The sequence below is a fragment of the Lagopus leucura genome, unplaced genomic scaffold (assembly GCF_019238085.1).
Source record: "Lagopus leucura isolate 7727_CA_CO unplaced genomic scaffold, USGS_WTPT01 Super-Scaffold_100009, whole genome shotgun sequence".
NCBI lineage: Eukaryota > Metazoa > Chordata > Aves > Galliformes > Phasianidae > Lagopus > Lagopus leucura.
The window spans coordinates 19327071-19340302 of NW_024962266.1; the positions used below are offsets into that span (position 1 = coordinate 19327071).

General features: G+C 49.8%; 1 protein-coding gene across 8 annotated transcripts in view; it reads left to right on the forward strand.

The window, feature by feature from the left end:
* The window catches only part of PTPRF (protein tyrosine phosphatase receptor type F), a 342455-nt gene that overhangs the window by 299126 nt on the left and 30097 nt on the right, over positions 1-13232 (forward strand). For 6 of the 8 annotated variants that reach the window (XM_042873558.1, XM_042873562.1, XM_042873560.1 and 3 more), the window contains 6 exons: positions 581-698; positions 2947-3525; positions 4158-4255; positions 9184-9437; positions 10374-10464; positions 12734-12946. In XM_042873558.1, coding sequence (XP_042729492.1) covers positions 581-698; positions 2947-3525; positions 4158-4255; positions 9184-9437; positions 10374-10464; positions 12734-12946 — 1353 coding nt within the window. The remainder of the gene's footprint in view (positions 1-580; positions 699-2946; positions 3526-4157; positions 4256-9183; positions 9438-10373; positions 10465-12733; positions 12947-13232) is intronic. The other 2 variants (XM_042873564.1, XM_042873565.1) reach the window with 1 other exon arrangement.

A 13232-nucleotide genomic window follows, 5' to 3' on the forward strand; every position in this document is an offset into this window, starting at 1 on the left:
CTGCCTGCTCCCAGACCTCCCACAGTGCAGGGTTTTCCCTCTGGGTCTTACCAGTGCCTGGTGCTGACCCCATCCATGCCCGTCGTGCTGTGCCATGCCTAGCAGGGAGGGCGAGCACGGTGCTGCAGCACTGCAGGTGCTCCTGCTCCGGGCTGCGCTGTTGCCAGAGACAACTTTAAAAACCCCCACATGAGCCCCCAGGAGGTTTCCGCAGCTGGCTGATCTGGCTTCTGCTCTGGTTCACAGCTCCACAGCCCTCTTACTCTCAGGCTTACTGTGTTAGGGTTACAGCTGTTCTCTTTTCCCCTGTGCTGGCCGCAGGTTCTGGTGGGTCCCCAGGAGTGCCAAGAGTTAGGGGTGAGGTGAGGCAGCTCGGTGCTGGAGCGGTGGCAGTTACCATTTTCTGGCTCCATGGTGGAGCGAGGCAAGACGTGTGTGCTTGGGTGCAATGCACGAGCGTGCGCCAGCAAGTGTGTTGCTGTTGGAGATGCTGATCCCCGTGCCCTCCATTTGCTCGCTCTGCTAACGGGTGTTTGCTCTTCTCATTTGCCTCTTCTCTGCCTCGTGGATGCGCTCCCAGGAGACGGTCATTGGAGGCCTGCTGCCGGAAACCACCTACTCCGTCACGGTCGCTGCCTACACAACCAAGGGAGATGGTGCCCGCAGCAAGCCCAAGGTCATCACCACCACAGGGGCAGGTGAGCGTGGGGAGCGGAGATTGCAGCCTCGCAGGGGTGGTGGTGGTGGAGCCTCCCAGGAGGTGCCTCGGGAGTACGGGCAAGGCACCTGTGCAGGAGGAACCGAGAGGGCTGGAGATGCCACAGAGGTCCATGCTCTTGTGATCTGCAGCCCTTCCTACAGGCTTTGCCATTGGATCACCCGAGCAAAGTGCAGCAAACAGACGGACACTGCCAGGGCCCACAAGAGAGCCATGAAACTCGTGGGCCTGAGCTCCTCTGCGTAGTCCAGAGACCTGGGAAGAGGAAGCCTAAAAGTCCAGGCCCTCCCTCAGCTTTGGAGTCACAACCTGCCCTCATTTTGTCCCCTGGTGCAGCAGGGGTAGGCGAGTGCCATTTCTTGCTTCCTGTGGTGACTGCAGTGCTGCCTAGGATGGCTGCTGGTGTGGTGGGCCCTCAGGTGCTTCTCAGCTCCACCTGGCCTTTGCTACCACCGCCTTCCCTGGCTTACATACCTCAGCCAACCTGCTCCTAGAGCCGCGATAAAACCTGGAATGCAACAAATACTGCTGTAGGAGTGCTGCGGACACAACTACTAGGTCTGGTGATCCCAGCCAGTTCATTCTGCTCTCACGGTAGACTTGTACCCTGTGCCTAGTGCCAGGAGCTGGGGCACCCCAGCGTTCATCAGGTGCTTTCCTCCGGATGCAATCAAGCTTGCCTTTGGCAGTGGTATCAGCTAGCTGTCATTGTTTTGTCCTCGATTTTCCATTCATTAGACCTGTCCTTCAAAAGATAATCCTGCTGCTTTTCACACCAGCCTCAGGAATGGTATTTACCACTGGTTATTATGGGAATGCAGCTTGTGCAAACTGAGAGCATTTGTTCCTGGTGCTTTTAAACAGGAACAGCTTGCTATCTCCTCTGCGCTGCATATGGGGAGCTTCAGAGGTAGTTTCCACTGTCACAGTCTCAAATGCTGTCTCCCTCGTGCCTCACCATGGTGTAAGCTCTGTTCATCAAATTGCTACAGCTGCCCTATGAACAGGAAAGCTTCCTAAACATCCCAGTATTGCACTGTAAACCACAGTGAGTCTTCCCACGTTATGATGCACATTTAAAGTTAATATTTTGAACCAACTTCAAAAATAATGTCTCCCATAATACTAGCTGCTGCTAGATGTTGTATTACAAGTACAAGGAGGATGGCACTGGCACTGGAAATTTAATTCTGTGTCTTAAATACCTACAAAAACACTCCCATAGCTGCCTTTGCACTGGCTCGTCTGCAGGCTTGACCTCACAGGGGAGTGTTGGTATCGCCCTCTCATGGCAAAATGGGGGCATAATTCTGTCAAATACATGTTTCTCTTGTGCTCATCCGTGGGCTCAGACATTTCAAAATGGTACACGAGTGTTAAGCTAGGTTTGGCTACAATCCCATTTTCATTTCCATATCAGTGGCCCCATCCCTATGACTCTGAGTATCTTCCCTATCAGTTCATTTGTTTACAAATCTGAGCTGATATGAAGACGCATCCTTTTTTAAACTGAAGGAGATCAAAGTATTAAACCATCAGTCTAAAGCCATCAGTTCCCAACCCGTGACGGCAACACCCCTTGACTTGTTCAGCCTAAACAAAAGTCCCATGGAACGCTTGTGTTCACCTCTCACATCGACACTGGCATCATGACTCTGTTCATCAGCTAAAGCAAAACGCATTCTGATGATAAACAGCCCGCCCAGCTCCGCTTGCTGCCACTGCAGATGGTAAAACTGCAAGGTTTCGGGATGAAATTAGTCTGCCTCCAGACAGACCAGGGTGCTGGACTTGGGCTTCTGTGTGGCTGGTGTCGAACTGCACTGGGGCCCCGTGGCCTGGTGCTGGGCACCAGCTGGAGAGTCTGAAGACCACTGATTAGGAGGACGGGATTCAGCTCTTCTCTGAGATAAATGGGAAGCTTTGAGGTACCTTACACTTTTCCTGTAAAAGGGGATGAATTTTGGGGCTGGATGTGGCTGGATTTATTGCCTGTTTAGATGGCGGCACATGGGAAAATGGCAGCCAAGAGCTGTCTGGCTCCAGCTTCCCTCACCACTGGATTAGGGTCATTCTGCCTCTATCCATGTGAATTGTCTGTCGTCCTCTTCACCCTGTTGTCTGAACTTTCCCACTTTCCTCAATCCTCACGGACTGAGCAGCACGGAAGCTGTCCTTCCTCTCCCTCCTCCCAGGCTACAGGTGGTCATTGTGTGTTTATGTTGCAGTCCCGGGGAAGCCCACCATGATGATTAGCACGACAGCCATGAACACAGCTCTCATCCAGTGGCACCCACCCAAGGAGATGGTAGGGGAGCTGCTGGGTTACCGGCTGCAGTACAGACGTCTTGATGAGGAAAAGATGAACACGATAGACTTCGGGAAGAGAGACCATCACTACACTGTGACCAACCTGCACAAGGGGGCGACGTACCTCTTCAAACTGTCTGCCAAGAACAGAGCTGGTCCAGGAGAGGAGTTTGAGAAGGAGATCACTACCGCAGAAGACGTGCCGAGTGGCTTCCCACAGAACCTGCGCGTGGTGGGTCTCACCACTTCCACCACAGAGGTTGCATGGGACCCCCCAGTCTTGGCAGAAAGAAATGGCAAGATTGTCAACTACACAGTGGTATACAGAGATATAAATAGCCAGCAGGACCTGGCTAACGTCACCAAGGACACAAGTATCACTTTGACGAATTTGAAGCCTGATACCACTTACGACATCAAAGTGAGGGCCCGCACCAATAAGGGGGTTGGGCCGCTCAGCCCCAGCATCCAGTCTCGGACCATGCCCGTTGAGCAAGGTAAGCGGCCCTCTAACAAGCCCTAACATCAAACTCTGGCTCCAGGACAGGGACCTTTGCTTCGGTTCACCTCCCTTGGCTCTGTCTAATGAGATCAGGTACTGTGTGGCTCCCTAATGTAAAACTGGTTCAGCGAGGGGAGGCTCAAGGAAGGATTCCTTAAAATTGTCGTTCGGGGGGGGGCAAGGGGGGTATTGGTGGTAGCTTAATTGCTTTCGTTGCTCCACAGGCACACTTTGCTCTTTTATCTGTACATGAAAGGCTCTTGCTTAAACTAGAGCAGACAGCTGGGTAGGATCATCTGCAGATCCAGTACCTGAGCACCACTGCTCTTTGATCATGGCAAAGGGCCAGCAGAGTGTGAGTGGAGGGGGGAAGAGAAGGCTGCAGTTCAGCCCACAGCTTCATTTCCGTGATGCTGGGAAGTATAGTCAAAAAGGGGAACTCTACTGGAGACTGGAGACTTGGTAAAAGGCTGCTGCTTTTTTCTCCTCATATGTCACTTCTCTGCTGTAGCTGACCTCTCTGAAGTCTGCTGCTGAGTTAGACAAAGAGAGACTCAGAGCTGAGCTGCTGCCTGGCTCTATCCTGACTTGGCCCACAGTGCTGAAAAATCTTGTTTTTTATTTCAGTTTTTGCTAAGAACTTCCGTGTCAACGCCATCATGAAAACATCCGTGTTGCTGAGCTGGGAAGTGCCTGACTCCTATAAATCTGCAGTGCCTTTTAAGGTAAGTGTGGGGATGCAGAGAACAGGGAGCTGGCAATTAGCAGGTCTGGGAAAAGCAGCACCTTGACACGCTGCATGGTGTTTTCAGGCCATCAGACATGAGACCAGCAGAGCAAGGTCAGATTGCTCACTGGTCTGGGGTCTTGTGGAGCTCAGATCTCCATGCCCAGGTTAGCTAGCTGCTCTTGCTTTTGAGCACCTGTGTGTGAACAATGATGCACAGAAGAGCACACTGCTTCTTGATTTCCCTCCTTTCACTCTTCTCAAGCCAGAAGATATTGTAATTTTGTTGATTTCTTTCTCTTTTGATCAGTTATGGAATAGACAGCCAGCACTTGCAGCTCATGGTAATAAACAGGAGTGAATAATGTTAGTTGAAGCCTACCAGCAAAGGATGCCATCCTATCTTGTCAGTAGCAACTTCTGCTATGTACCCATTTCTCCCTTGACAGCGCCCTTGAAACTTGCAGCTTGCCTTTTCTAATAGAGATGGGAACTGTTTGGGACCCTGCGATTACTGGTACTTTGCTGGTGAGCAGTTGCAGTGGTTGTTCATATGGTCCCAATGTGTGCTTTGCTCCTCCATCATCTCTTTCAATATCTTATACTTGGTATTTGCACAGCTGGGACCTACCGGTCAGGCTAGCAAAAGCTTGTCATGACGCCTGATTCAGAGTTGAAGTGTGAGAAGTTACAGATGTGATTTAATCGTGAGAGACCACCGGGAATAATTGGTCTGAAAACCAGTCAGTGAATCAAACTAAAAACGACTCCTTCTGCAACAAGTCCTGTCTCAAACATGAGGATTGCTTTTTTCAATTACTGCAGAACATCAGGGCAGATGCATAAATCTCAGGGGGTGAAAGAGAATAAGGAACGTCCTCACCCTTGGGGTGTCACAAGTGTGAGCAGCACAAGCTGTGGGGGAGCCATGGCCAAGGGAATGGGATGGAGGTCTGGGGCTGCATCCACGTCAGTGCATGTGATCCTTGCTATAACTCTCCTTGTCTAGATCCTAAAGCTGAATTACCGTGAGCAATAGCAGGCACTTGTTAACATGCAGAATTTAGCTGAGGCAGACAAGGCTTTTATGGACACCTCATGGTATTCAAAGTTTTCCCAAGCGAACGATGTGTTAGGATCAGTGTTCAGATAATCTGGCCGCGAGGAACTTCACTGATCCCTGTTACTGTGCACTCTGCCAAAGAACCAGGCCACTTCATCTTGCCTCATTCCTAGGGTATAAAGCCCACATCTCTGTCTGGCAGCTGAGTGCACGAAAGGGACAGTGTGACCTTTGGAGCATTACTAACGCGTAAGGATGGCGGGGTGGTTGGAGGTAGCCAGGATCCAAGGGCATGACACTGACTTCTTGTCTCAGCCTGGGAGCTGTGACTGCTGGCACGATGACTCAGGATCTGCCCCTGCTGCGGGTTAACCCTCGGATGACACAGGAGCAGATGGCATCAGCCACTTACTAGCTGAAGAGCAGTCATGCAAGCAAGAGTGTTACAAGGATATTTCTCTAATAGTGTCTTCTTTCTGTTAATACTTGCAGGCTTGCAGACACACACGAGTTGAGGTGAGGAGCTAAGAGGGTCAGCTCCAGGTCGCTGACTGTGCCAGTCGAAGGAAATCCATAACTTTCAGGACTTTGATTTTTATAAACAAGGCTCACCTCTCTCCTCTAATTCGGGCACATGGGATGCTGAGGCCAGAGCCTAATATTGTAACTAGCATAGCAGATAAATCTCCATGGGAACAATTAGTATTATCTACACTTGATAAACAGTCTCACGCTAAATCTATGTCCCGAAGGGTGTCATATTCTACTTTAACAGATTTAATTAAAGTAGATATTGTTCTGACAATGAATAGTGGGACACAGGCAGGACTGTTGCTGTTTTTTTCATAGAGGTTGAACTGAGACCTTAGGAATTGTCATTGCTACCAAATCAATAAGGAAGGTTTTTGTTCTCTTTGGGGAATTTTCACAGCTTCTTCTGGTCGAGGAGATAAATTCCTTGTAAAATGTTGCCCAGCCTATGTGCTGGTGCAGAGGCATCATTCCTTTACTATTTCAGAAACGCAGAAGGTCATTCTGGAGCTTTCATGGAACATGTAAGATAGATATGACCTTCTCCCTGGGGATACTGAATTGCCCTGAGACATTCTTCAGCTGAAGAGCAGGATGGGGGTATATTGGTTGATGAAGGCAGCATCACGAGGTGTCTTACAAATCCGGAGAAGGAGTAGCATGTTCTGAAAGTGATTATGATGTAGGTTTGGATACAGCCCCTGGGAACCTGGATGGTGCTTTCTGACACAGTGTCCCATGGATGTAATAATCCTGCCCCTCAAAAAGTCAACTTCATCTACTTCTCCATCAAGTAATTATTTTCGCAGTGTTGCGCACTGTGTCATTTCACCTTTTAGTTCAATATATTTTTTACTGCCTCAAAATCAAACAGCAGACCTTCAGCAGTGACATTTGGACCCACCTAGCTTCTAGCCTTGCATATTCCCTCTTGTGAGTAAGAGCAGTACGAATGACATTTTACAGCAATCCATGGGCTAGTCAGCAATGTTTGGCAGTTCAGAGCCCTTGGGCCAAATTTGCTGCTGACTTAAGTAGTTATCAGTGGGCCATGATGCAACCTCTAAATAGCATTCCTGCTTGAGCTCCCGGGCATCTCCAGCTGTGCACGAATGACTGTTTGTGAGCCCTTACATTACTGTAAGGTTTGTGCAGAGACCTTACCTAATGGTGCATAACATTTGAGAAGACAATGTGTTATGGCAGGTAAAGGAACGTGGAACTGCTACAGCAGCAGTGAAAAAGGAGGAGGTTGGAGAATGATTTGGAAAGCGTTGCAGATGCTGATTTCACCATCTTTGGAAATGAATTTCTGTTCATGGCAGTGAAAATCAGCCTGATATCAGGACTGGATCAGGGACTGTGTCCTGGCTGGCTCTAATACTGGGCAAGCAGGGAAACACTGAACTGAAGTGCCTGACCATCTTTTCAGTCTCCTCTTGCCCCAGGAGAACAGCTGTGTCCCCAGCAGATGTGTCGTGCGCAGGCAGTTGGTGAGCAAGTGTCTTCCCTAGAGCAAAAGCAGAAGCAGTTGGTGATGCCTTTATTAGGGAGAATTCATAATGAGAATTTTTGTCTGAGAGGCAAGTGAACTCATTGTGAGCTTTGCATCATTCCAGCATATCTCTTAGTGTTTGAAGTTTGGTTTTGTTTAAGTCTGTGTTGGAGCATGTGAGATGAGGTGAGATCCCACTGCTCCCCGTGGACTCTTCACGGTCTGCTCTTGTCTGGAACACCTGGGCATCCCCAGCCACCCTCCTTTCGACTGCCTTTCAGCACATGGGGCAGCCAGAGGGGGCTTGGTCTCTGCAAACCCCACCTTTATTTCAGTACTAGGAACTTATTTTTGCAGTTCATCCCTGAAGACTGAAGCACGTCAACAAACAAGTTGGACCATGTCTCTCCATTGCAGCTCCTCACTGCTGCACTGTTACCTGTTGGGAATCCTTTCTCAGTTCCCAGCATCCACAAAGCCAGGGCACAAGAAAATGGGGCTCTTTTTCTATCCCAGCCTCAATCACAGTGATCTGGAGATAATCTGAAGTTTGTCCTGGGTATTGCTGTTGTAAGCTTTGAAGCACTAAATACTGGAGCAGTGCTAATAAGCTGCCCTTGTCCCAGCAAGCCAGCAACTTTCTGCAGATTGATGCCACCTGCTGCAAAGGTGACTTGGAAGGAAAGTTCAGCCCCTCCCTTGCTGCCTGTGTCAGCCTGCACAGCAGGCTCAGCTGGCAAGATATCTGTTCTACTTCAAGTCATTTTTCTTCCACAGAGCCATCTTCTGACTCTCAAGGCTTCTGTTGGAGCGAGCACATTTACTGTGTGGTCTCTGCCTGCGGCATGCAGTAGCTGCCACAGTGCAACGTGCTCCAGCTCTGCCTTTGCCTGTTCTTGGCATGCCATGTCTGCACCTTCATCACTGCCCTGCCGTGCTGGATGGAAGGAAGCAGGTGGTTTGTCCCAGCTGGGGCACAACCTCTGCTCCCTCCGGCTCTCCAACACCCCTTTGTCTCCATCTCCAGGCTTTGGTTGAGTTTTGGCTTTGCAGAGACAGCACTGCGCATTTTGGGGCACAGGAATTGTTCCAGCAAGAGGAAGAGCAAGGTTCCCAGGGCAGTGCTCGTGGCTGCAGGGCCTTAGCCAGGGGTAGGCATGGCTGCAGCAGGGCAAGGAGAAAAAGCCCTGAGCTGAAGGCTGCGCAGGGGGGCACCGGCAGCAGTGAAAAGCAGCGCTGGTCCCCTGCCCGCGGCCAGTGCAGCGCCAGCATCTGTTGTCATGGCAACAGGGTGTCACACCTGCAGAGCTGCCATTTGGTTCAGGTCCCGATCTGTGAGCCCTGTGCGGGATCTCACAGACGTCAGCGAGGCACGTACCCCCCGGTCACCTTGTTGGGGAGTGGGAGGGTGCTCAGCACTAACCGTTTGATCAGGCATCCGTTGAGAGACACGGGAGCGCCACCAATTCAAAGCAGACAGGATTTTACACCAAAAGCATATTGCTTGTTGTAGCCTCTTGAGACAGAAAACAAAGAGCCATTCATCTCCATCCGAGGGCAACACATAGCCATCTGAATTCCTCCCCCAAAGCAGTGCTGAAAAGCCGTGCGTATGTGGCAGGAGACTGAGCACCAGGCTCTGCCCCTATCTGCCCCATGGCTGCGAGGCACAGGGAGCACTGCTCAGCCCTCTGCTGGGGGCTGCTCTTTTTTACCTAAAGATTGATGGCTGTTTGTGAAGCACACGGTACCTGGACACCTCAGGGAAGGCCCACAGTCAAATTGTCATTTGTAATGCTGCTGTCGGCCGCATAAGCATGTCTTTTTCCCATTTCAGATTCTGTACAATAGCCAGAGCGTGGAGGTGGATGGCCACTCCATGAAGAAGCTCATAAGTGACCTCCAGCCAGACACGGACTATTCTTTTGTGCTCATGAACCGTGGGAACAGTGCTGGGGGGCTCCAGCATCTTGTCTCCATTCGCACCGCGCCTGACGTCTTGCAAAGCAAACCCATCGCCACCAACAAGTACATCCAGGAGGGAAAGTTCACGCTTACCCTTCCCAAAGTGCAGACCACTGTGCCAGTTCGGTAGGTGCTGTCTTCTGTTCATTAGTTCATTCATTGTGATAGAACAAGGGGAAATGGTTTCAAACTCAAACTATTCAGATTGAGACTGAATAAAGGAGTGGTGAAGCATTGGAACAGGTTGCCCAGAGAAGTGGTAGTTGCCCCATTCCTGAAGACACCCAGGGTCAAGCTGGATCGTGCTATGAGCACCTGATGGGAGTGTAGATGTCCCTGTTAATGGCAGCGGAGCTGGAGGAGATGGCCTTTAAAGGCTCCTTCCAACTCGAATGATTCTACTATTCTGCAAAGATAGATGGAGAGGGGAGTATCAGGGGCTGAAGGTGGGGAGGAGTGCAGGGTGGGCTCCTGCCAGCCTGAGGGCTTTGTGACCTGGGAGTGAATTTCAGAGCAGGCTGCAGTACAGAGCCAGGCATTTACCTGTGTGAACATGGGCTCATACTGCTGGCTCCTTCTGAGCAAATATTTACATGCAGTAAAATTAAGACAATTCTCTGACAGTTTGCCCTTGCCCTGGTGTGTATGCTCCAGATGCTACCAGCAAAAACGCCGTTCAGGATCAGGGGGAACTTTCTCTGACACTGTATATAATATCCTTTAAATAAATAATGGCTAAAGCCTCAAGGAGATTAAAAAAGCGAGTTTGTGGAAGTCTTATTCGTTACTGTGGTATCCTTGTGCTAAATTCCCTCAGGGTTCTTGCTACAATCCGATTATATAAATGTCCTTCTTGCAGCTCCTACACCACCCAATGGAGATCTTCATTAACCTAATGAGCGCAGAAAGGAGAGTTCCCCTCTCTGGTACAGCTGGAGAGCTGGCCTCCTCCTTCCTGAGCTCTTCTGCCACTCAGAGGGCAGGGAGAGGAGCGGGTCATCTCGGGGAGGGATGCGGCACGCGTTCCTCACTGCCCTGTGCTCACGCTTTCCTTCCTGCCAGGTGGTACTACATCGTGGTCGTGCCAGCAGAGCAGAGCCCCAGCAGCCCAACGGCACGGTGGCGGACGCCTGATGAGATGGAGCTGGACCAGGTAGGAGCATGAAGCGGTGCAGCAGTAGAAGTGTCCTGCAAAATCTGCACAACTCCCTGCACACTCTTGTTGCAGGCTGTCTGCATTCACCCGCAAGTGCAGATTGCCCAGTGCAGGAGCAGCACACTTGTGGGTGCTGGCAGAATCCCACACAAAGGCCTGTAGGCTCTTTCTTCCCCACATATAGCCACCCAAAGAAATAAGGAAAATTCCAAGAAATCACACACCCAGATTCACTGAAATCGCACACGGGTCCATTAAGAGAACAAAGTTGTAAGCTTTGAAGCACTCAGAAATTACAGAGTGTTAGAAGATGTAAGTCAGCCCCTGCTTATCATTAATCTTTAATTACATGATTGCAGAGTCTTTTCCATGGGGTCCCAGCTCGCTCCAGGTATGGGTGGATCTGTTCAGCATGTGAAGCAGAATTGTGTAATGAAGAGCCATCATTTGTAGTTCCCCTGCATCCTTTCCTTGCAAAATCTCGAAAATAGCACAAGGAAGACAAGAGTAGGATGAGAAGGGGTGGTTTGGTTTCGTGCTGTAGGTAGCTGAAGGCAATTCAGAGAGCTGGTTTCTATCTCTAATGGCTTTACCTAGTCCTGGGCAAACACTGTAAAACACCATTTGCATTAGCAGTCACTGTTTTGCCTTTTTTTGGAGTCCTCAGTTTGAGATACTGAAGCCTTGCTTGGAAAGCCTGAGCATCCCCAGCTGCAGAGAAAGGTCAGTAGAACTCTGTTTGATACAGTCAGTGCAATAAAACATGCTCAGTTTTCTTTAAAAACAAAACAAGCTGATGGCTTTTCAATTTGACATTCAAAATTAGTGGACGTTTTTTACATTTATGTCCTTGTGCCTCTGTTCTCTCTCTGTAAAATGAGGATAATCGCTTTCATTTCACCTCATATGGGTGTTTGGAAGATAAGATCATTAATGTTTGTGAAGCACTTGTAATATTACAGTGATCAGCACCATAGAAAAGCCCACGAGGAAATTATTAATTTTGTCTTCAGAGCTGGGTTTGAATAGTAAGCAATAAACAAAGCCTCGGGCTGCATAATGCAAAGAAGAAAACAAAATATGGCAAAGCTGCTCCTTGATTAAGCACTGTCTGTCCTGTCTATTGAATGAGGCAGGGGAGCTACAGAAAAGATGGTATGTGACCGCGTCATCAAGGATTCTAACACAGTGCACAGCTGAATTATTTTTGTACAGGTGATAATAATTCTGACATCCAATTTTTCAGGATCTGAACTTTGCAAGCCTAGCATTCCTTTGGTGCAGACTTACGGTGTGTTACATATATAGGTGGCAGTAGCATCCAGCAGCATCAATCAGTGCTGGAGCCCTGTGGTTTTGTGGGGTGAGCCCATCCACAAACAGCTATGTCTTCTGCCACAGAGCCTCACTGACATTCCAGCCAAGGTGCAGGAGATGTGTATTGGGGGAAAACTCCACCATCTCTCTGCCTTTTCCCCCTGTACTTACTCCAGCGTGGCTCTTAGGAAGAAGCCAAGGGTGGACTGATGAGAGGAAAGAGTAGGGGGTGCCTTACAGGGCTGTCATGGTTGGAGGGTGAGCTCAGTGCTGTGGCTTTGTGTGCACATCTCTGTCCCCAACTCTGCAATAGAACCAGCATTCCCTATCTGCCCTGACAACACTCATGTGTTTCATGCCTCCTCCTTCACTGTAGATTAGAATTTCTGTGCAAGGTCTGGTATTTGTTTTTATTCATTAGGAAAACATATTTAAACGTTTGAGAGTCTTTCTTAGCAGTGTAACTGAATTTTTTTGTGTTCATATCCTTTTTCGTGAATTTGTGGCTGACTATGAAATTTGCCATTTTTGCTCCAAACATCCCATGAAATCTGTTATCACTGAGTGATTTACGCAAAGCTCTTCCTGAAACACAGCAGCAGGTGAAATATGGAAGCTCTGACGGAAGGGAAAGACACAGCAAATGTCACTTTTTCCCTATACATCAGTGTCAGTTGTAATTCATGTCCAGCGTCCATAAAGAATTCCTGACTTACTGCACGTACCAACACCTGGGCCAAAAAGCATGGCTTGGTTCCCTTGTAGACCGTTGGGATGATAGGGGCTACATTGGGATGACAGGTTTCTTTGTGCTGCTGTGTCTAAATCCAACCCAGTATCATTTCCCTGCCTTCCTTCTGCCCTGCTGAGCCTTACAGCCAGTACGGTGACGGCGTCAGGTGGTGCCATGCTAAGCGAAGCTGTAGTGATGCACCTTGTTTGTCCCCAGTTGCTGGAGGCCATAAGCCAGGGCAGTCAGAGCAGGCGCCAGCGACGCCAAGCAGACAGACTCAAGCCCTACATTGCTGCCCAAGTGGACGTGCTGCCTGAGACCTTCACTCTGGGGGATGAGAAGAACTACAAGGGTTTCTACAACAAGCCCCTCTCTCAGGACCTGAGCTACCGCTGCTTCGTGCTGGCCTCGCTGGAGGATGGGGACACGGTAAGGACCTTTTGCTGGGGGCACAGGCTGGCACAGCTGCATGGGCTCGGGGCGGGTGGGGGCTGAAAGCAGCGTGGTGGAGCTTTCTCCAAAGAGGAGACAAGGAGGCTGCGTAGCTGGTGTCTGCGAGCCAGGATGTCTGTGGGAGCTGACTTGATAGATGGTGTTTTTGGAGGGAAATGGCACATGTGTTTGACATAACAGATGAGAGTGGAGGGCAGTGCAAACACACCCACTCTGTGCAGGCTTGGTTGTGGCTTGCTGAGCTGTTCCCAGACCAGAGCGT